General features: G+C 56.0%; 2 protein-coding genes across 5 annotated transcripts in view; one reads left to right on the top strand and one right to left on the bottom strand.

Annotated features, from left to right (window-relative positions):
- Positions 1-2,049: 2,049 nt before the first annotated feature.
- On the top strand, positions 2,050-7,608 carry CCDC74B (coiled-coil domain containing 74B). The gene is made up of 8 exons (XM_019710141.2): positions 2,050-2,420; positions 3,630-3,674; positions 4,797-4,856; positions 5,793-5,955; positions 6,615-6,804; positions 6,898-6,977; positions 7,058-7,114; positions 7,243-7,608. Exons 1-8 carry the CDS (start codon positions 2,162-2,164, stop codon positions 7,379-7,381), a joined length of 993 nt encoding a protein of 330 aa, XP_019565700.2. The 5' UTR covers positions 2,050-2,161; the 3' UTR covers positions 7,382-7,608.
- Positions 7,609-8,355: 747 nt separating this feature from the next.
- Positions 8,356-22,178, bottom strand: part of MED15 (mediator complex subunit 15) — a 59,284-nt gene continuing 45,461 nt past the window's right edge. For 3 of the 4 annotated variants that reach the window (XM_074321771.1, XM_074321772.1, XM_074321774.1), the window contains 10 exons: positions 18,384-18,503; positions 13,280-13,416; positions 13,056-13,183; positions 12,693-12,827; positions 12,547-12,610; positions 11,474-11,540; positions 10,845-11,005; positions 10,601-10,767; positions 10,018-10,116; positions 8,356-9,319 (listed from right to left, as the gene is read on the bottom strand). In XM_074321771.1, coding sequence (XP_074177872.1) covers positions 9,183-9,319; positions 10,018-10,116; positions 10,601-10,767; positions 10,845-11,005; positions 11,474-11,540; positions 12,547-12,610; positions 12,693-12,827; positions 13,056-13,183; positions 13,280-13,416; positions 18,384-18,503 — 1,215 coding nt within the window. In that variant the 3' untranslated portion in view covers positions 8,356-9,182. The remainder of the gene's footprint in view (positions 9,320-10,017; positions 10,117-10,600; positions 10,768-10,844; positions 11,006-11,473; positions 11,541-12,546; positions 12,611-12,692; positions 12,828-13,055; positions 13,184-13,279; positions 13,417-18,383; positions 18,504-22,178) is intronic. The other variant, XM_074321773.1, reaches the window with a different exon arrangement.

Here is a 22,178-nt window from a genome sequence, read left to right as displayed (position 1 = left end):
ATTACTCCCAGAAAACAGGCACAAACTGGGACTGTTTCAGACGAACCAGGATGTATGGTCACCCTGAACAAGACCCAGTGCCTTCCCAGCATCCGATGAGAAGAGTCTAATGTGTATGTTACAGATTCACTCTTCCCAATCGCCTTTCCACCAGTGTAATTAGGGAGGTGAATGGAGAGCCAACATTTGCACAAGGCCGAATCAGGAAACATGAAAATGTCCTTCCAGTTATAGTCCTATTGAATCTCATGGGGGAATAATTTTATAATTGGAATTATCTACTTATTTAAATAAAAGGATGACAAATGGGAAAATGATCACTATCTTTTTAGCTGTATCTCAGTGTTGCAACATGCAGGCAGCTTTCTTCTTTCATTCTTTTGTATTCATCTAAGTTTTCTTGTGCATTACCTCATTTCATCCTTGAAAGAAATTCAGCAAGGCAAGTGTTATTACATTTCCAATTTACCGAACAAGGAAAACAACATGTAGAAAAGTAGGATTTTTAAAAATAATCTGATGGGAAAACATTCTGCATATTTTCATTTCCTTTATTTTTTACAAGTAAGCATTTTTTCATGTCAATTCATCCTGTGTATTTTGTGAATTGCCTATTAATGGCCTTGCTTATTTTTTTCTATGAGGGTGTTAATTTTTCTTACAATTTTATTTGGTTTAATTTTTATTTTTTATCAGAGCAATAAATATATCTAATTTAAAAATTCAAAGAGTACTCTCAGGATTGTGGGGAAACACTAGCACTCTCCTGCCTTACTCTTCCTCTCTCAACTAACATCAGAAATGAAAGAGGATTGACACCTATGTAATTTTACTAACCATTGTCACCCCATTGAATTTTAGTTACAAAAAAGAAATGAAAGGGGCCATCACTACTGAACCCATGCACATTAAAAGGGTAATGAAGGTATATTCTGGCTTTCAATTCTTTCTATTCTCTCAGCTATTTCTTCTGATATTCATCTCCATATCTCTAAATAATATTCTTTAATTTCTACTTTCTTGATTATTTTAAATATTATACACTGACTTCTGATGGAACATAACAATTTAACACAACGCACCCACCTGCCTCACCCATATACACAGCCCCCTACTCCTAGCATAGTTTGTGCCACACACAATTTCTGATTAAATTGATACTAAATATTCATATTACTAGGACTATGTAATTACTGTTTACTGATGAGCTATGTAGTTCTCTTCTTGTACAGCATTTTGTTCGTCCAGGAGTTAGTAATTGGCCTATTTGTTCATTTGCTTCCTTTTCTATGTACTGTGACTAATTCTTCCTAAACTCTCTGAATGAACTGGGGCGAGATGTGGTCAAATTCATCAGGCAATCTACTGATTCCATCTGTGTTCCCCTCGACCGCATTTCTCTGTAGCTTTTGATTCTCCCACCCAACCTGGCTGGCCTGGTCTTCAGGCGTATCTCACAATAGCCATGCTGAGATTTTTCTTTACCATCATCCTGGTTATTAATTATTGATTCAGTTTCTCTAACAGATATATGCCTATTCACATTACCTACTTAGGAGTTTTGGTAGATGTGTCTTTCAAGGAATCGATCCATTTCATCTAGGTTTTCAAATGTGTGGGCATAGAGTTGTTCATAATATTCCTTTATTGTCCTTTTCATGTCCATGAGTTCAGTAGTGGTGGCCTCTCTTTCATTTCTGATGTTAGTGATTTGTGTCTTTTCTCTTTTTTCTTAGTTATCTTGGCTAGAAGTTTATCAATTTTATTGATCGTTTCAAAGAACCACCTCTCGGTTTTGTCAATTTTCTCTACTGATTTACTGTTTTTAATTTGTAATCGAATCATCTATTTAAAAAGTGAACTATTAAAAGACAACAAACAAAAATAAAAATTAAAGCTTACTGTAAAGGCAGAGGATTATCTGACGTTTAATTAAGCCAGAAGGATGCCTTTTTAAGTCAGGGAACACTCACCCAGGCAGAACAAGGCCCCAGGCCCCGCCCCCACCCGCACACCACGCCCCTCGGGCGCCCAGGACCTGACTATTCACGCCCCGCCCCCTCGGTCGCGCCCGTTTCCTTGGCGACGCGGCTCAGGCCAGGGCAGCCGGGCCACAGAGTGGATTCGCGGCGACAGCAGGAGAGACGGCGGCAGCGGCTCCATGAGCATCGTAGGGGTGGCGGCCGGGCACCGGCCCTCTAGCTCTGGGACTTCGGGCGTCCGGGGCGCCTTGCGCTCGCGCCAGCGCCCACCCGCGGTCCTCCAGCACCCGGGGCCGCATGGCGCGCACCTCGGGCTCAGCGAGACGCAGAAGCGGGTCCTGGACCTGGAGAAGAGCCTGCAGTTCCTGCAACAGCAGCACTCGGAGACGCTGGCCAAGCTCCACGAGGAGATTGAGCACCTGAAGCGGGAGAATAAGGGTCAGTCCGGGCGGTGGGGTCGGGGCGGGGCGCCTCCCCTGGCGGGGCCTGAGAGAGGCGCAGACCCTGCCTCCCGGGTACCTTCCCAGGGCCTTCAGCACAGATACAGCGCGTGGACTCCAGAACACGCAGAGTTTAGGGAGGACACAGGGCAGCAAGCTTCACCCCGGGTCCTGCGACGGGGGCCTGCGCTCCTTCCCCAGGCCCAAAACCCCTGGTCCTCATGGCAGGTGCCTTGCTGGCCATCTGCCCATCTGGCCAGGACTGGTCGGGCTGCATCATTTCCCACCGTCATCCAGCCAGCTGTCTCCTGTGTGCAGGGCCGGCCCGCCTTCTTTCTAAAACAAACTTTTTATTGAAGTAAAACATAACACCCCTAAAGTTAGGAGTATGCAGCTCAATTAAATTCCACACACTGAGCACGCCCAGATGAAGGGCAGCCATGTTGCCCCAGAAGGATCCCTGGGCCCCATACACCTCTGGCCCTGTGCCCTTGAGTCTTCTCAGGGAAGACCTCCCTTCCTAACTTTATACCCCACCTGTCTCCTCACCCCCATAGGCCAGGCCTAAAGCGGAACTTGAGGCCTCCACGGGGGGACCCTGCTCCTCTCTCTGGCCTTCCTCATGCTTTAGCTACAGCTCTTGGCCTACACATCTGGGTTTTTCACTCCCCTCCTTTCACTCTCACTCTCCTGCTGCCTCTAGCTGGAGTGCCAAGTGCTGCATTATTGGGTATCCATTATGTCAGGACCCTCCCCTCCCCATGTCTTCTTGAGTCTCACCCCAGTCCCTCCCTGATGCCCAGGCTGGATGTTTCCAGCCCGCATCTTGGGCATCCTTTGGTTGTTGCACTGACTGCATCTGCTCATCCCTGGCCAGGGGCTCCTGGAGACCTGGGCCATCCTGACTCTCCCCTGCACCCCTAGAATCAGGCCCCCCACCTGGCAGAGGGTACCCTGTAGGTGTCATGGACAAAGGGTGGGACTTCAGGCAGGGCTCTGAAGCAGGGGCTTTAGCTCAGGGAACAGCCAGATGCATTCCCAGCCCGAGGGTGCCCCAGGCAAAGGCTTGGCCCATGGGTCAATTTCCGGGCAGCCAAGGTCATGAGGTCTCTCCGGGGCTCAACAGGGAGGGAATGGGTAGGGCAAGCCAGCTTCTCTCAAAATGGCTATGGCTTTGAAAATGATGAGAGCATATGCTTGCTTTCAGATCTCCATTACAAGCTAATAATGAATCAGAAGCCGCAGAAAAAAGGTGAGACTGAGAACCTCAGTGCCTGATGGGAGGTTAACTGCTGTTAAGAGCAGCCCCTCCAAGACTGCCTGTGCCCACCGAGCTGCACTGGCTCACGAACTGTCCCAGTAGGGAGGGGTCCTGGGGGACCTGGACAGACGCCACTGACCCCAGTCATGGTCTGGGTGACAGACACAGCAGGTACCACTCCAGGGGAACCCATGGCCTGAGGTCTGTGCAGTAGGGTCAGTGGGCAGAGCAGCTGGGGGTGGGGGCTGCCCAGAGCCTCCCCCTGCCCTCCCCCAGCCGCACTACCCTACTACTTTTATTTGGCTTGCTGCTCTGGCTGGCCGCAGGTTCCCTCTGAAACGCCGGGGAGCCCAGCACAGCCCCCAGCACAGCCCCCAGCACAGCCCTAGCCCTGTGGCTCTGGGCACACGCCTCCCTCAGAGCCTCCCTGCTATCTCTGCAGCGACAGTGGGGCCTGGGGGAAGGAAGCGCAGAAGCAGAGACCTGCAGCCACTTGTCTGAGGCCCTCATCTGTGGCCCACTCACCTTGCTTGTCTGCCAGCCCAGCCCAGGGACGCCCAGGTTGAATCTTGGGCTTGTTCTCCCTGTTAACGTTTGGGCCAGGTGGACAGAGTGGTGCCAGCCTGGAATGTCCCTGTCTGGGGGGTGCCCAGGGCTCTCCCTTCCTGGGGGACACAGAGATGGGATGGTGGGGGCCCTTCTCTGGTGGGACAGAGTAGCTATAGCGAGCTAGCCATCTTGGGCACACAGGGAGGCCTGTTTAGCAGTCCCAGTCCTGCAGTGTGACGGGTTCCCTGAAGGGACATTGGGAAAGGGTCTGCTGCTTCAGGACCTGCTGCTTCTAAGGTCCCACCCCCCAGCTTTTTGGATGGCCCTCTGGAAACCACCTTTCCTACAGCCTCGGCTTCCTCTGACACTGGCTAGGTCTGGGGCGGCCTCACCAGGATTGGGGAGGGCTCTGCGTGAATGACAGTCGGGGCCTGCAAGGCCAGGTGGCAGGCACGGGTGGGCCTGGCCCCTCACCCACGGCAGATGTGCAGAAGCCTCTGGAGAAGCTGGGGTGGAAGCGTCACTGCTGCCATGTTGGGGTGACTCCTATGCATTCCCCCACAGGCAGCATCTCCAATTCCAGCTTTCAGTCAATCAAGTCTGTCTCGAATTCAACGGTGTCAGGTGAGCGTGCAGCGCCCCCCATGTGCTCAGGGTTGGGGGAGGGGCATGTGCCTCACTGGGGCCTGGGGCCTAAAAGCCCTTCGTGGTCCTCTGCCAGGCAGCCCTTGGGGGAGTGCCTTTGCCAGGCCCCATGGACTTGGGGGTTATGGGGCCAAGGAGGGTGTGGTGAACTGAAAGCAGGAGGCTGAGGCTGGGTGGGATGGGACCTTGGGACGGCTGGAGGGAAGCTGCGACAGCCGGGTGGGCCTGGCTGTAGAGTGTGTTGTCACAGGGAGCACGAGGTCCCACGGCAAGCCCACCCTGGGGCGGTGTGGGGGGCAGTCAGATTCACCGACAGAGGAGCCCTGAGTGCCCCCTAAGCCTCCCTAAGTGGCCTTGTCGAATCCCCGCAAAGCAAGCAGGATGCAGGTGGCGTGGCCCTGCCTATGGAGCCCGGGCTTGTGCGCTTTGCAGCAGGAGGGGAGCCGGGAGCCTCTTGTCCCCAGTCTACCTCCCTGAGGTCAGGCATCCTGACCAGGAGCGGCCCCTGCCCTTTCTAAGCAGGACCTAGGCGGGCCATGGGCCTCATCCTTGGGAAGTAAACCTGTGCGGGCTGGGTCCAGACCTCTCGTTCAGTTTCATTTTGCCCCAAACGAGGTGCTGCTTCAGAGCCTGGGAATAGCTTGTGGGGCTACCACCACCCCTAGGATTTCCCGAGCCCTGGGAGGAGACTGGCTGGTTTCAGGTGTGTCAGAGCTTTCAGTAGGAATTCCCACAGGCTTCATCCTGACCCTCATTCATGTTTCCCAGCAGGAGGCTCTGTTACCATCTCCCCTTTACCAGGAGGAAACTGAGGCAGGGGGCAGGGCTCCTTGGGTGCACACAGCCAAGCCGGAGGACTTGGGCACCGGCGCTTGACGCCCGCAGTGACTGGCCCTGTCTGGGTCTGACCTATAGCCAACTCTCAAGGCAAGGCTAGACCCCAGCCCAGCTCCTTCAAGAAGCAAGACTCGAAAGCTGACATTGCCCAGAAGGCGGAACTGGAAGAGGAGGCCCCGGTTGCTGCCCTGCTTCACAGCAGCAAGCTGGACAAAGCCTCAGGGACACAAGGGCCGGCCAAGTAAGGCATTTAGTAGGTTCACACCCTGGAATCAGCCCATCGCTTTGCCTTCTAAATGGGACAGCCTCCAGAGTGAACCAAGCTGGGGGTCCCGCAGGGTCCCTGTATTGATCTGAGCCTACAAGAGGGCCAGTAGCAGCCCATAAACCATTTCCTCAAAGAATCTAGCCTCGAACTGAGTTTGCTTTTCACTGAGAACAGTGAATCAGGTTTCCAGGTTCCACCCTGGAAAACTCACTTGGCCTTTGGCAGAGTCAGCAGGACAGAGCAGGACGAGGCTCTGGGGACACCCCATTTCTGGGACTTCCCTGGCAAGCAGCAGTGAGCCTGGACTTTGAGCCTTCCGGGTAGTGGTCAGCGGGGCAGGCTCCTGCTTCTCTGCATAGGCCTTAGATTCCCGGTTTGGGGCCAGGACAGCTGGAACCACATCTGAGCCTCGGTGCACCTTGGGGGGGGATGGGCCCAACTCACAGCTGGCCCCAGAGACCCCCACCTGGTGCCTGGAGCACCCTGGTCAGCAGAAGACAGCCAGGCCACCAAGAAGGCTTGTCAATGCCGCCCTTCCCTACACCGGCCTCACATGGGTGAGGGCGCTGCCTGAGGTGGTGGGTGCTTACACCTGGCAGGCCACCTCTGGGCTGCTGCAATGACCGTTTCAGAGATGAAGAAGTGGAGCCCTTTAATCCAGAGTCCACCTCGGTGGCGGGCAGCCAGCACAAGGGCAAGCAGGTGACAGGGGCACACTCCTTGATGAGCCTGCCTGCCAACTTGCGCAAGCCCACCTCGTTTCAGCAGTGTGAGGTGGTCATCCGCCAGCTGTGGAACGCCAATCTCCTGCAGGCCCAAGAGGTGAGGCTTGGGCAGTGGGGGGTGGGGTGGGGGAGGGGCGGCCCAGGTGCTTCTGCAGCCTCGGCCACCGTGCCTCTTCTTCCTGCCTTTCAGCTGCAGCACCTCAAGTCTGTCCTAGAGGGGACCAAGAGGCCTAAGGCTGCCCCGGAGGAGGCTGGACCCAATTCTCCCAAGTTAGTGCTTGGGGTGCCCTCACCCCAACGTGGCAGGTCTAGTCACGTGGGGCTCACTGCTGACTCTCTTCCTTCACCAGGGACCAGGAGACCATGCAGCTCCCCAAGGTTCCCACCAAGGGCATCTCGAAGAAATGGTGAGTCTCAGGGGCACAGGGAGGGTGGGGCGCCCACAATGAGGGGGGGCTGGGTGCAGCAGAGCAGGCCCTGGCTCCGGGCTGTGCTGGCGGCCACTGCTCCACTGCCCACCCTCTGCCCCCGCCAGCCTGATCCTGAGTCCAATGCCCATGGCAGAGCGTGCCATCCTGCCCGCGCTGAAGCAGACCCTGAAGAGTAACTTTGCCGAGAGGCGGAAAAGGCTGCAGGTTGTGCAGAGCCGGCGGCTACACCGCTCTGTGCTCTGAGCGCCCCTGTGCAGCCCCAACCACAGCTGGAGACACTCACCCTCCCTAGGTAGCATTCCAAAAGAATTCTAATTCCACATAAACCAAACTCACGGCAGATAAAGTCATTGGTCTCAGAACTGAGACACTGTTTTCTTGCTCAGTATTTTGCTCTTCTGCCTTTACACAAAACCATGATGTAGGTATTACCCCCCCTGTTGAAGATGAAATAAAGCTCATTTCTTCCAGTTCTGAGTATAGTCCCTGCTGGCTGTCAGGTGTCACTGCCCCAGAAGGGCCCCTAGTTCTGCTCCTTCTAATTGGTGGGGAGGAGCCTGGCAGCTGCCCTAAAAAACAAACTTAGACATAGCAGCGCTCTCTTCTTGGAGCCCAGGCTGTCCCGGCCCCTGGCTGGGCCGGGGGCTGCCTTCCAAGCACAAAGAACTCAGGGTCAGCTGCCTGACCAGACACTCCTGAGGACAGGACACCATCCTCCTGCTTCAGTGACAGCCTGTGTCCACACGGACAGAGCTGATGCGCCACCCCGCCGAGCCTACCTTCCTCTTGTGGAGAGCCATGGCCACAAAAAGTGGTCCTCTCCAGGGCACTGGGGCCCCGCCCTGTGATGGCCCCACCCAGTGAGGGCCTTGTGTCACTCCCCTCAAATGTCAGAACAGCAGCTTCGTGGTGCGTCTCATGCGTATGGCCCACTGAGTCAGCACTGAACGTCACCGGACAGGAGCGTCCTGCCCACACTGGCTGCGTCCTCAGAGCTAATCTTTGCCTCTTTCCGCTTTTCCAAGTTCCTGTTGGAACTCTGCCAGAAACATGGGGGTGAAGCACGATGAGGCCCCAGCAGTCAGATGAGGGTGAACTAAGGTCTGGGCATCCATCGCCGCCTCCAAGGCGGGGACCTGGCTCAGCCTCGACAGCATCTCTGAACAGTGGGCCCTGGACTCACAGGGCGTGGGGCACAGTGACGAGTTCATGACCAACACGGGAATAATAAATTTATTATAAGAATCACGGATGACATGGTAGTGCATATACAAAAGGGGGACCTCTCGTCACCAGAGGGCCGGCTGATGCCACCAGGGAGCCCTCACTCTCTGGAGTGGCTCTGAGGACGTCAGGTCCCGAGTATGGCACCTGACCCATGAGTAGGCCCAACTAGTGTGCCCTGTGCCAGGGACAGGGTCCCCCCGGCACCTCTGCTCCCTGCTGCCCCCAGGGCTTAATGGGAGAATGCTGTGAGGTTTGAGGTCCAGCTGGTGGTGGGGACTTGCAGCCACCCATAGGCCAGACTTTCCTCTGAGATGCAGCTGGTGCCCCATATGCCAACAGTGGCACGGTCTGAACCCAACTGTGATCAGAGAATTCTGTGTGTTTTAAGGGTTTCCGATGTTCTCCACGTTTCCCTACAGAAACGGGGAGAGTGCTTTCTGGCACACGCACCAGGGGCTCTCACGGGGCCTGACTTCTCCCCCACCTGCTAAGGAAGGACACGGGCCCTACAGAGGCCACGGGGACAGGGGCCTGAGGAGCGTAGGTCCAGGGGCACGTCCACCTCCCTGGAGGAACTCCTGTGTTCACCGCCGACGTAGCCAGCTCTGTAGTCACCTGTCCCACTCCAGAACAAGTGTGGGAAAATGTCTGGTAGGTCCCCAAGGCAGAAGATAAAAGCAGAGAAGCTAACCTAAGCCCAGCTCTCTAAGAGAGCCGACACCTAGAAAGGTCCAACACAAGGCGAGGCTTGTGTCCTCTACGGCCCTGACAAGGCTGCCGCTGAGCCCGTGGTCCCGAGAAGCTGCAGAGGTGGCAGCTAGGCGGCCGACAGGCAGGCTTGGTGGATGCTCTGCGCCCAGGTGTTGAGCAGGGCCGTAACCGAGTGCTTGTCGGGGAGCTGCAGCAGCCTCGAGGTCATGCATCGGTGCACCGACTGCAGGAAGGGGTTGGCGTCTGCAACAGAGCAGTGGCCTTGAGCACTGTGCCTGGACCTCGGCCCACACAAGCCACCCTGGGTGGGGGGGGGGGAAGGGGGGTGCAGCAACCGCCCTCTCAGGCCCAGGGCTGGCGTCTGGGGCACTTCACCTAGCCACGGCCACCTGGGATGCCACCTCCCACACCACTGGTGGCCAGCAGGCTCTCCTGGGCCCGCATGTCATCAGAGAACTAGAACGTAAATGGACCTGGCCCAGGGCTTTCCCTCAGGGACCAGTGCTAGTCCTCCATGAGTCAGGCTGGAGCTTCAGGGGGACTGTCCCCATCAGTGAAGCTCTCTGGGCCTGTCTTGCAGCCATGTCACCCAGATGGGTCCCCATGAGCCCAAGCTCCTGTGACCCCATGTCAACCTTGCAGAGGCCACAGGGGCCACTGGAACGGCTGGGTCTGCTCACTCATCACCCACTGCCTATGGCTGCCCTGGAGCTGCAGGGCAGGCAAATGGACAATGGGGGCTGAGACACTTGTTTTTGCAGTGATTTCTGGGCAACCCGCTCTTGTCCACAAGGGGGAGCCAGAGGAGGAGACGGAGGGGCCTCAGCTTGAGGGGGGCACATGGAGGAAACCCTGGTTGCCCAGAGCTGACCCCCGCCTGCGCTGGGTCCCCAGGCAGCAGCCGTGAGGCCTTCCCACAGCTGTCCTCTCGGCTCACCCACCGTACTGCCACTGCCGGTCAATCCACAGTGGGCTCTGGGCAGGGTAGTCAGCGGGCACACTGAGCTCCAGCGGTGGCACGCTAGGGAGATCCTTGTCATCTGCAACACAAGAGGCTGCACCTGTGACCCCACCGGCCCCACCCCACAGCCCTGCTCTGAACACCCCAGGAGATTCTGGTGAGCCTGCAAAGCCTGGAGGTTGCTCGGACTCGGGTTTCCACATCTCCCCAGGGCCTCAGGCAAGCAGGGCCACAGCTGGACGGGAGGGAGGGGCTTCCCTGGCACACGGGAGAGGTGAGAGGGCATGGGCTCCTGGCCGGCTCTTGGTACATGTCCTGGGCCAGGTATGTGAAGGTCGAGGAGGACAACGTGGGCAGGCTTCTGAGGGCAAAAGGACTGTGGGTGCGCTTGTCTGTGGGAGGCCGAGCGCACATCAGACTGGAGGGCACAGTCCTGGGCTGGGCCGGTTCTGAGGTGTGGCCAGGAAGCTTTGCGCCCCCGACCCCCCGATGGGCCCAGGCAGGGCACTGGGGCTGCAGTGCTGAGCTCACCGTGCCCAGCCCCATCACCCCTGGGTACTCACCCAGCTTGCATATCAGGTGCACAGTGCCGTTGTTACTGCAGTGGGAAGGGTCCAAGTTCACCAGGAACTTGGGGTCTAATCTGGCCACCTCCCCCTGCAGCACATTGGGGATACTCTGCCGCTCATCCTCTTCAAACTTGCGCTTCCGGGCGCATACCACCGGTGCCCTGCAGGAGACGGCTGTGGTGACCACCTGGCTGGGCTGTGGCCCGTGGCCCACCACCCCCCGCGAGGCTGTACATACGTGATGGGTGGGCCATGGATGGCTGTCATGGCTGGCACGAATGTTCGGTACAGGGAATGGTTGAAGACAGGCGAGCGGATGTTGGCTAGGACGGCATCCAGGAGTGGCTGACACAGGTACTGCTGTTTCGTTGGCGGTACTGGGGGTGGTGGGGGCGTGGGCTGGGAAAGAATGGGCGGGGTCAGTAGCCCACTCTTGGGGAGGCTCCCCAGACCCCAAGGCCATCATCCTCACAGCCAGACTTCCCGAGGCTTCCCCACCCCATGCAGAGAAAGATGGACAATCCTGGACACATTCTCCCCAAGTCCCCTCTGCCTGGGGCCTGGCTTGGCTGGGCAGGTGGAGGCAGGATCGCGGGGGCAGCTTGGAGGAACATCTACAAGCCCGGGGGAAACACCCACAGGCCAGAGCCAGAGGGCGATTTCTTTCACATCCCCAGCACCCACAGCAGACCGACCTGGAAGAAGCCTCTGGGCAAGGCCCCAGGCTAAGCAGTAAGGCGCTCTGCCCACTCTGGCCATGAAGGCTGCTCCCAGACCGTGGGTCGGGGTCACAGGCCGATGCGCCCTGACCTTCCCAGAGATGCCTGCAGCCCTGCAAACATCGCCAGGCCACAGCGCCCTACTCACCACCGCCATATCATTCTTGAGTTTCTCCAGGGCAATCTCACACTTCTGCAGAGTTTTCAGGGGGCACCTGTGGGGAGAGGCCACATGGCTGAGCCTCCATCTAGAGGACGGGGAACCAGCAGTTCTCATGTCTGATCCCAACCACTATCCATCTGGCCCCCACTGGAAAGAGCCAGCCCCCAGGCCTCAGCCACTGGAACCTTCCACAGGAACCCCAGCCAGTTGACCAGCTATTCCCAGACGCAGAGTCTAAGGCAAGGTGGTCCCATCCCCAGGAGCTGCCCAGTCCTGGTCGGCAGAACAAGGCGTATGCATTCTCGGTCAAGGGGCAGGACGGAGGCCAAACCCCGCCCACCCTGGTCCTATAACCTCAACAAAGGGTCAACCCAAGAAGGCCCATTCCACAGTATCTAGCACTCTTTCCAGATAAGGGAAACAGGGAAGACCTTCTAGAAAGAGCACAGCTTGAGCCAGGGAAAGTAACCCAAGGCCAGTCCATATGCACAGTTCTGTGGCACTGGCCAAACTCTGGTGCTGACAGCAGCCTCAGGGCCAGGGAAGGGGCATGTGTGCTATGCCAAGAATCTGGTGCTCCAATGCTTCTTAAAGCACCGTCTTCTTTCATTTTCACAACTAACGCATGTGAGTCGCAGCTACCCCCTCTGCAGATGGGGTAACTGAGACCCAGTTGCTTGCTCAAGGCCACGGGCAAGTCAGAGGCAGGGCTGAAGGTCAGACTGAGGCCTGTGTCAGCCAGCTGCATTCATGAGGGCCACTGCAGGCTCAGACCCGGCCAAAGGCCCAATGAGACACAGCTGACAGCCACAGGGTGGAGGTGTGAGGGCCCCAGCAGCAGCCCAGAGCAGGGCAGAGGCTGTGTGCTGGCCAAGGCAGGGGGTGGGGGCCTGGAGCCCCAGCAGACACAACTAAGGTGAGCCCCGGAACCCCCTCTCTAAACTTCACATCGTTACCAAGTGCCCACCCTAGGCTGGGCCGACCAAGCACCCAGGGACCGTCTACGAGCTGTGGGCACAGCACCACGCTTCCCGCAGGGGCCAGAGGACAAAGCTCACCGCTTGGAGGGGTCTGTCAGGATGTCCAGGAGGCTCTTCATCTTACTCAGGTCCTTTTTTCTGTCTGGAACAGAGGAGGGGACGCTAAGACACAGCCTGGGGGTCCGCGGGCCCCCCTGGCCCCCCTGGCCTCGCCCCACCCCTACCTTCGTTCTTGTCGATCTTGTTGATCATGCGCCGCAGGGGCTCGATGTACTTGGACAGCTGCTTCAGCTTGTCCAGGTACTGCTGCTCCTCGGCTTGGCTGGAGCCTGCTGGGCTCATGACCGAGCTGGGGTTCACTGTGGGACACAGCCTGGTGAGCGCAGCCCAGCCCACGGGCCCTGCTCTCGGCAAACCCTCAAGGTCGGGCGCTCGAGCTCTCAGGGGTACAAAGTCACTCACCCCCTTCTAAGCCAAGACCTCGGGAGGATGAGCGGGTGACCCTCAGCGCCTCAACTCCCAGGGCTACGTGTGGGCGACACAACAGGCTCTGGGCCTCGGGATGTGCCGTCCCAGGCCCTACTTACCAGGGGTGTTTAAAGGTCCCGGGGAGGGGACGCTGAAGTTCTGCGGGGTGCGTGCCGTCACAGGACTCTGGGAGGGCTGTGGTGAGGGGCTGGGCAGGAAGCTACTGGGGGACGGGGCAGGGCCGGAGCTGCAGCAAATGGAAAGGGAGCATGTCTGTGAGCGTGGGCACCAGACAGGGCCTCGCTGTGAGCCAGGCAGGGAGGGGCACCCTGGCCAGGCCTACCTGACGTTGGAGTTGGGCTGCGAGCTGGGCTGGCCGGGCTGCGGGGACGGCTGCGGGGGAGGGGGCATCGACTGAGGGGTCTGCACTTGCTGGCTGGGCGACGGCGAGGACAGCATGGTGTGGCTGCTCTGGCTGACCTGGAAGTGGAGGGGGCTCAGCCGGCTCGCCTTCCACTCTCGCTCCCAGCCGCCCATGCCTGAGCACCCACCTGCGCACACAGCCCCTTCTCTCTCCAGCCTCACTCCACACCCTTGTCTTTCTTTGATGCCCTGCTTCTCAACTACTGACACCAGCACAAGCCGCACCCCGTGGGCATGCGCACGCGCACACACACACACACACACACACACACACACACACACACACACACACAGTGACCAAGGTGCTGGCAGAAAGACTGGGCTGGGGAGCCCTTGCTCCACGGTGGGGAGACGCATGGAGACTGGGCCTTCTGTGCTGGGACAGACATCCCCACGTGCCTGCTTCACGGGTGTGGGAGCCTGCGGAGCAGGGGTCCGAGGAAGGCTGACGGCCTCGGGTGGCATTGCCTGGCCTCCCCCGGGCTGTGAACTCTCCTCTGCGGGCCCCGCTCTGATGGGTGGGGCCATCTTCCCGCGTGCTTCCACGAGTCCCCTTAGCACCTTGGCCACAAGGGCAGGCTGCGTCTTGCCTTAATGGGAGCAAAGTGGCCCCTATGCCAGCCCTCACCAGCATGCCTGGCTTAGGGCTCCTCCACCTGGACCTGCAGACTCTGCTGAGAGAGCTGAGCGGCTCGGCGTCATTGTCAAAAGCCGGTTCGCTGTCTGCAGAGCCGGGGCTCACCCTGCTCCCTGCGGTCCTCACTGAGGACACAGCGGGGTCAATGAACTCCACAGGATGAAGCCACACCGACCAGGAATCAGGGACAAGGATGTGTAAAACAACCATTCTCCACAGAAGCTCAAGAGGGCAGTTCTGGATGGTGAGGACAGCTGTGGGGAGACGGCTGCCTGCCAGCCCTGGGGGTCCAGACTCCCCTGGAATGAACCCAGCAGACAGCTGCCTCAGCCAGTGCCCAGCGAGGGTGGCACAAAGGCCCGACCCCTCACCACACTGGGATCACCCCAAAGGCCCTTCCAGCCTCAGCGTTCCCGAGGCCTGGCAGTGGCTTCTTCCACTGCCTAGTCAACCCCCTGCAGGCTGAGCACCCCCTCAGAGGCTGCTTCCTGGAGCCCAGCTCACACCCCCACCTCCTGGACCGTCTGGTTCTACAGTCCGCCTCCCAGGGCACGCTGGACACCAACGCCATCTGGGGCCACGGCCTTCCACCTCTCTCCCACACACCCTCTGCGTGGCGCTGGGCTGCTGCTTTCCAGTGTTCATGTCAGGGAGGAGCCCAGGAAAACAGGATGCCACCCTCCTCGCCGCTTACTCCACTGGCTGGGCAGGGGTGGGCACAAGGCTCCGCCCTTTCCCCCCCATACTGCCTGGACAAACTCCTGAAGGGAAACGTCCTTCCCCTCCCACCGAGTGTGCGGGATGGAGCGGAGCTGCAGGGGGCACAGAGCCCATATCAGACACTTCTAACATGGCTGGGTCAGAGAGGCACCAAACCCGACTGGAATGGGCTGTTCCCACCCCTTGTGACCAGGCCCTGAGCCAGGAGTGGAGGAGCTGGAGCGAGCGAGCTCGAGGGAGCAAAATGGTTCCGAGTGTCTCACACTGACATCAGCAAGGGCACGAATGGGCCTGGGGCGGCTTAGTTTGCTGAGCTGAACCAAGTGCAGCAGCTTCCCCTGTGCAGGACACACCTTCACGGTACCTGGGTGCACTGAGTCCTGGGACCTCATGGCCTCTGCACTGGAAACTATGTTCTAGAATCTACTCAACTCCCAGGACTAGGAAGGTGAACAGCTCGCCTCAGAAAATCCACGCAGAACCACATATGGTGCCAAGGAGGCGAAGCAAAGGCCCTGGGGCCCCACTCTGGGCCCAGCCAGCCAGTCAGGCATGGGCACCCTTCCTGTAAAGCCCTGCTCCTCACCTGCCCGCTGTGCCCCTTTCCCTGACCCCAACCTGCTGCCACTCTCTGTCCTGTAAACCTTGCAGCTGCCTCTTGCCTCGCCCTCTTCCTGTTCGCAGGTCAAACCTCCTCTCCTGGGTCCCTGACCACCTGGGCCTCACTCCCCACCCCCGCCCCCGCCTGTCCCAGAGAGGTGACTCAGCCTCTGTTCAAGCAGCTGTCCCTTCTAGAACGTGTTCAGCTCTTGTCTGTAGCCTAAAGCTGGTGCTTCTCTGAAGGAGTGGCACCTGCTGGCATGAGGCCACTGCAGTGGGAAGGTCTCTTCACAGTTCACTTCCCACCTGAACGTCTGAAGCTGTACTTTAAGAGGCACCCTCAGCACTCAGACCACAGGGAAATAGTCTGTCTACCCCTTCTGCTTTTGGGGTCCACGGAGCCACTGAACGCGCACAGCTGCCCCAGGCATGAGACAGAGGGTCTAAGACAGTGAAGAGCAGCCCACCCAGGCTGGGAGAGGAGCCCGTGCTTCTGCCTCTTCCCCAAGCCCACCTTTCGTGTCCAGCCCTAGGCTCTACCCCACTGGCCACTGTGGCCACCACTCACAAGGCTGCTAAGAGAAACCCCTTGGCCTCCGACATCCAATCCAGATCTCTGCATCTGACAGCCCCTCTGGAAAAACGCACAGTTCCCGTTGGCAACAAACATTCCCCTCACAGGCCTTCAGGACACCTCTCGGGGCATCAGTGCCAGGCAGCCCAGGGCTCCCAGGCCTCACAAATCCTGAGTCACCAACGACACACCTGAGATGGGAAGCAGCCACCCAAAGGCCCACGTCAAGAAAGCAGTGGCCTAAAGCAGCAGCTAACGAGACACTAGCCTGGTCTTCAGGTCCATGTCGGGTCCGGCAGCCTCTGGACTGAAGAGAACAAGATGGCTATGCTCCCTCCATCCTGTGGCGAGCCCACCAGGGAGAACTGTGCTCCAGCTGTCTTTCACCTCTCCGGCACATTCTGCCACAGGCATGGGTGTGTCTGTCATGCTACTAACAAAGCCACAGGACACGGACGCTGCACTTCCCAGGGAGGGAGCCTGCCAAGGGCCCCAAACGCAGTGACCTGCACATCACAGGCAGGAAGTGGGAGCTCAGAAGGAAGTGACTTGCTCAAGGTCACATGGCTAGCAGGGGAGTCCAGGGGTGCCCTCTGCTTCCTGGGGGAGCAAGGACAAGTGGAACGGGGGTCTGCAGGAAGCAGGATGGAAGGCAGGGTGGATGCAGAGAGCATGCAAAGGGGAAGCAACCAGAGGCAGGAAGGCGGAGGGGCCACAGGGCAGTAAGGCTGGTCTGGGGAGCCTCGTGCTTCGAAGAAACCACAGGAAGTGCTAGTGGCACCGCGCACTCCAGCCCTCTGGGGCCCGCCTGCACCTGCTGGAGAGCCCTCGAACTGCCCTGAGCGCCTGGACCCCTGGACATGATGTGTCCCCAGGAGTCACTCTCCAGAGCAAAGTGGACTATGGGTCCCCACTGTGGTGCCACCTGCTTACACCCACCAAGGGAGCACTGGGACAGAAACCCATATTGCCTCTGGGCTCCCATACTGGGCACTATGTCCTGCATGTGCCCGGCACAGAATCCTGCTTGGTCACTGTCATTCAGGTCTGTGAAGCATCCCAGGCACAGCACAAAGATGCAGCCACGGGACACATCCCAGGAACAGGGATTGGAAGAGAGGGGGAGACAGGGAGCCCTGTTTCAAGAAGGGCCGATGGAAGAGCTGACTTTCTATTCTGCCTGTTTTCCTGGACCCAGTTTGTTGCCAAAGGAAAGAACAAACCAGACAGGCACCTGCAGAAAGCACTTCCCAATGAGGGTTACGTGCAGGTGGCTGGGGGCAGACAGTAGCCACATGACACGCCATGTGGATGTGCCGAGGTCCACAGGTGCCGGCTGCTGAGAGTTCAGGTGGGTCCCTTGTTGGGACAGCAGGGGCGACTCCTGGCTACGTTTTAATGACACATTTCTGGAATAAGTTATCTTTTCTCAGACGGTAGAAAGGCACTGACACAAAAGCAGCTGCACACCAATTCTGGAACCAGCTCTGTGGGAACTGAATGCTCAGAGCGTGTCTGGCCATGCGTATGGGGTTGGGGGTGGGGGCTGAACTTTGGAAACATTGGGGAAGGGCAGGGGCTACCGTCTGCTAGGGTTATAGACGCATCGCCCTTACAACAGAAAATTAATTCTTAAGTTTTGGCAAATCTGAGGCTTTCACAACAAACCCACTAAAAAAGAAAACCGGTAAGATAAGTGAACCTCATCTGCGTTTTATTCTCTAAATCTTAGTCCAGTGCCTGGCCCACAGAACGCACATGACTATTTGTTAAACAAATGAATACACCAAAGAAGAATTCCAAATTTTGTAATATAATAGAGAAGCAGAAATTCATATCCTTGAAAAAGTGTAATGTACACACAAGTCTATCAACCTAGAAGGGGGGTGTGGATAATAAGTTCTACACTCTGCACAGTAAACTCTAGAACAGCATGGTCCAACAGAACTTCTCACCCCCGTGGACTGGCTTGTGAGACAACCTGTGCTGTCCAGTATGAGTTACTAGCTTCCCTGGGGCTACCAGGCACTTGAAATAGAATTTAATTTCAACTAAATGCAACTTGAGGAACTGGATTTTCAGTTCGATTTAACTTTAATTAATTTAAATGTAAATAGCCATGTATGGCTGATAACTACAGTAATAGACAGCATAGCCCTAGAAAGTCAAACTATTTGCTTAGCTTCTGTTTTATTTTACCATGAAAATGACAGCAGCATTACTATGTAAAAATGCTAAAAATTTTAAAAGGTATTTTGTTCTCACCTTCTCCAGAAAATGGAAACGTCAACTATCCAAAATATTAAAATGAAAACAAGCCCAGATATTTTACTCACATCCCCTCAAGAGACACAAGCTGGGTGTGGCCTCATGTAAGCTTGGTTAGGCACTCTGAGAGCCACTGTGAAGGAAGTCACCAAGATTAGTGGCCTCACAAAGGCGCTCAGAGGACCCCGAGCTTCCCGGGGGCCCTGGGCGCCACCCCGTAAATACCTGTGCTGAGGGCTGTCCGCCCAAAGGGATGGAGCTTGACGGGACGGCAGACACGGCAGTGGTGGGCGGGAACCGGGTTCTTACTTGCATCCCGCCTTGGGCCAAGGCTGCGGCGATCATCTTGAGGACAGAGGGACAACAGACAAGGTGATCGCAACAAAGAAACGCAGTGCACGGGCAAGTGGAGAGGGGTGTGCAGCCTCCAGGACAAGGAGTGCCCACAGGACTAGGGGCAGCCTGGGAGGGGGTCAAGCCCACCGCACTGAGGCTCATCCACGCATCGGGAATCTACGAGGTGTGATCAAACAATATGGTGAATGTTTAAATAAAAAACCTGTATTACAGTAAAAGACACACTGCCATTAAGCCCCCTCAAAACACCTGCCCTCGCTTCGAACATACTTATCCTATTGTTCTTGCCACTTTCTGAAGCAGGTTTGGAAGTCCTCTTTTGTGAGTGTCTTTAGTTGCGCTGTTGTGGCTGCCTCGATGTCCTGAATCATTTTGACTTTGGGGAAGAGCCAGAAGTCGCACGGTGCCAGATCCAGGGAATAAGGTGGATGAGGACACACCATAATGTTTTTATTTTACAGCAATTGCTGTATACCAGGAGCAATGGGTGACATGGAGCGTCACACATGATGGAGGATGATTTATAGCACGTTTTAAAACGCACCTTCTCTCAACCGTAGCTCACACCCAACTGACTGCACCGAACAAGGTGAAACTTGTCACACACTGTTACTGAGGTTCGATATGCCGCTTCCCATATTTAAGATCCCTGCCTTTCCATTGGATGGCACTCAGCAGCAGCATTCACCATATTTTGTGATCACAACAGAAAGGCTCCATGTCACACATCACTTCTGGTAGACGGCAATTGCTGTCAAATAAAAACATTATGGTGTGTCCTCATCCACCTTATTCACCGGACCTGGTTACCGTGCGACCTCTGACTCTTCCCCAAAGTAAAAATGACCATGAAAGGTAAACGTTTTTAACTGATTCAGGACATCGAGGCAGCTACGACAGCGCAACTAAAGACACTCACGCAAGACGACTTCCAGAACTGCTTCAGAAAGTGGCAAGAATGATGGGGTAAGTGTGTTCGAAGTAAGGAGGATTAATGGCAATGTGTCTTTTACTGTAATAATTTTTATTTATTTAAACATTCACTGTAATTTTGTATCACACCTTGTGGAGGAACTGCCAAGAATGCTGCCTGCAGAACTTTCTATTCTGTTGGCCGCACTTCTTCAACAAACCTCTGATCTGCTGACGCACCCACAGAGCCTTCAAGGCCAGACCTCAAGATCTGGGGTGGTGTTTCTGGGAGACCAGGCTCCTGGGACAGACTCTGAAAGACTACACTCCACCAAAGCTGGCGACGAGGATAAGTTGGCCATCACTAAGACAGAGGAAGAACCTAGGTAAGCTGGCTCATAGCACCTTTCCTTCCCAGTAGTTCACTGCCCGACGAAAACGCCTGGAGGGCCTGAACTCAAACCATCCTCCTCTTCCAGGCCTTTGAGTCTCTCCTGGGCAACTGCTTTACAACTAAGATCAAGGGGAGGTGGGCAAGGGAAGCCTGGGATTCCGCCTGAAGCCTTACACTCGTGAGGACATGGGTCAGGTCTGTCCCTAAGCATACAAGATGACTCCAGAATTCCAGCAGGTGCTGGGACCACTCTCATCATCAATATACACTTCTGGAAGCATCAAGGCGGCACTGGTGTGGGTCAAGGCCTGGCTTGCACTAAGACCTCTGGCATCACTAGCATGATCCCACCCACTCTCACACCCACGGGTCGCATGCAGCAGGCACTGCAAGCCGGGAGTGTCACAAGCAGGAGCAGATTCCAACCTGAACCTCCCAACAGCTGCAAGAATGGAGCAGCCCTCGGGCAGGGCTGGGGAGCATTAGTTCCTGCAGCCACTCTAACAGAAGGACTAGCTGGGGGTGGGTGGTGAGGAAGCCATTCTGGTGTCTACCAAAACGCGAGCACGGTCCTGAAGAGTCCACCACTCACCAGCCCATCGGACACAAAATGGGACGTTGGTGGGGGTGTGAGGACAGGAATCCTTGGGGAAACACACCTCCTCCCCCAAAGGCCCACTTCCCGCACCCAGGGTGGGGCTGAAAGCAACTAACTCTCTCCTGGGTTCAGCAATCAGCCCGTGGTCGGGGGTGGGGGGGAAACAGTGAACAGTTTCCATTTACAACCAGGGCTGCACAGCACTTGGAGGAGCTCATCTGATCCCAGTGGCCACTCAGCAGTGCTCCTTCCAGAGAGAGAAAGGCCTGGAAGGAAGTCAGGTGGTATGAGAGACATGCAAATTTTTTCCAGGAAGAAACAAAAAGAAGGAATGAAAGCTTAAATCTAATTTGCTACAGACTGGTTTCCTCAGAGAACTGAGAACTCCTGGGAGCGAAAGCTCATTTTCTTTTAACCACAAATTCTAATGAAAACACAGCAGTAGTGTTTACTGGATCAGATGAGCCAGGCAGCGAACACCCAGCAAATCATTCTCCCGAGTGGCTACATTTCTCTACCTCCCAATACACATCCACCCAGGAAGGAATTCAAGCTCCATCCCAAAGGCTGTGGGCCTGGCTCCTACAAGAACACGGGGCAGGAGGGCCCAGAAGGGAGAGGCATCCACGCAGGATGGCGCATCAGGGAAGGGCCTTTGATGATCATTCCTTGTAACTTGTGAATTATAGTTAGGTTTCCATACACTAAAAGAATAGAATGTTGAAAGACAAAAGCATAGGGACTGTTTGGAAATGGAGACACATTCGGTTCCAGTTTTATCTGCAGTCACAGATATAATAAAATTTAAGGGAGAAAGAGAAGTTGGTGCAGCTATCCTACTGCACCCTAGTAAATCCTACTGAGGTGACAGTGATGTCAGCTCTCTCATCTGCATGAGTAACGTCAAACTTGAGAGCCAGACACATCCAGAACAGGGCACACCAATTTTCCCGGAACACCACAACCACAAACTGAGCCCCTGGGTGAGTGCCCTGTGGCCACCCATCAGGCCACAAATGCCGAGCATTTGACAAGGCACCTCTTTTCTGCTCTGAGGGGGTAAGACTTGAGAGACCAGGCACAGAGGGCTGCCAGCTCAGGCCTGCCAATCCCAGCACTTCTTTCACAGAACCAGCGCCTGCCCCCACTGTGTCCTAATGTCAAATGCATGGGTACCACACAGGAGTCCTACCCTGCATCTTTAAACTCCTGGCAGATGACTGGCTGATACCATTTGAGGGCCTCACAGTGACCCAGTGACTCACTCCTGGGAAGTATCAGGAAACAATCCAAAACCCAGCCATGCATCAGGACACACATCCCTGGTTAACAGCAAAAAACTGGAAATAACCTCAAAATCCAAAAAACTGGAAATAACCTCAAAATCCAAGAACAGGACAGCGGGATACATTCATAAGAGGATTACTATACATAAAACAATGCTGAGAAATTTTAATTACAGGAGAACATTTTACTTCTACTGTAACACGACAAGAAAAAGAAGCCACACACAAAGTCCTATGTGTATCTTATGACATCGATCAACTGTGAAAACTGGAGAGAAAAGATGCCAAACTGTTTTTCCCGCTCTGAAATATTTCCCTTATATATACTTCTCTCACCTTCCCCGCTTCTATAGTCACCACATATTTGTTTAAGTTTTTGGGTCAGAGTACCTCTAGCTTAGTCTTGTCCACTGCGCCAACCCAGGTTGCAAAGGCAGGCTGTGAATCCAGAGATCCCCAAGGAGGGTTTGTTG

This window comes from Rhinolophus sinicus, linkage group LG16, assembly GCF_036562045.2.
Source record: "Rhinolophus sinicus isolate RSC01 linkage group LG16, ASM3656204v1, whole genome shotgun sequence".
Lineage (NCBI taxonomy): Eukaryota > Metazoa > Chordata > Mammalia > Chiroptera > Rhinolophidae > Rhinolophus > Rhinolophus sinicus.
Note: the sequence above shows the minus strand (reverse complement) of the source record. Positions and strands in the feature narration are given on the sequence as shown.

What these genes read in the sequence shown, in the direction of transcription:
- CCDC74B (XM_019710141.2), top strand. Translation starts at nt 2,162, where the DNA reads ATGAGCATCGTAGGGGTGGCGGCCGGGCACCGGCCCTCTAGCTCTGGG. An exon ending in ATCTCCTGCAGGCCCAAGAG is followed by an intron (nt 6,805 to 6,897) that starts GTGAGGCTTGGG and finishes CCTGCCTTTCAG; the next exon opens with CTGCAGCACCTCAAGTCTGT. An exon ending in AAGGGCATCTCGAAGAAATG is followed by an intron (nt 7,115 to 7,242) that starts GTGAGTCTCAGG and finishes TGCCCCCGCCAG; the next exon opens with CCTGATCCTGAGTCCAATGC.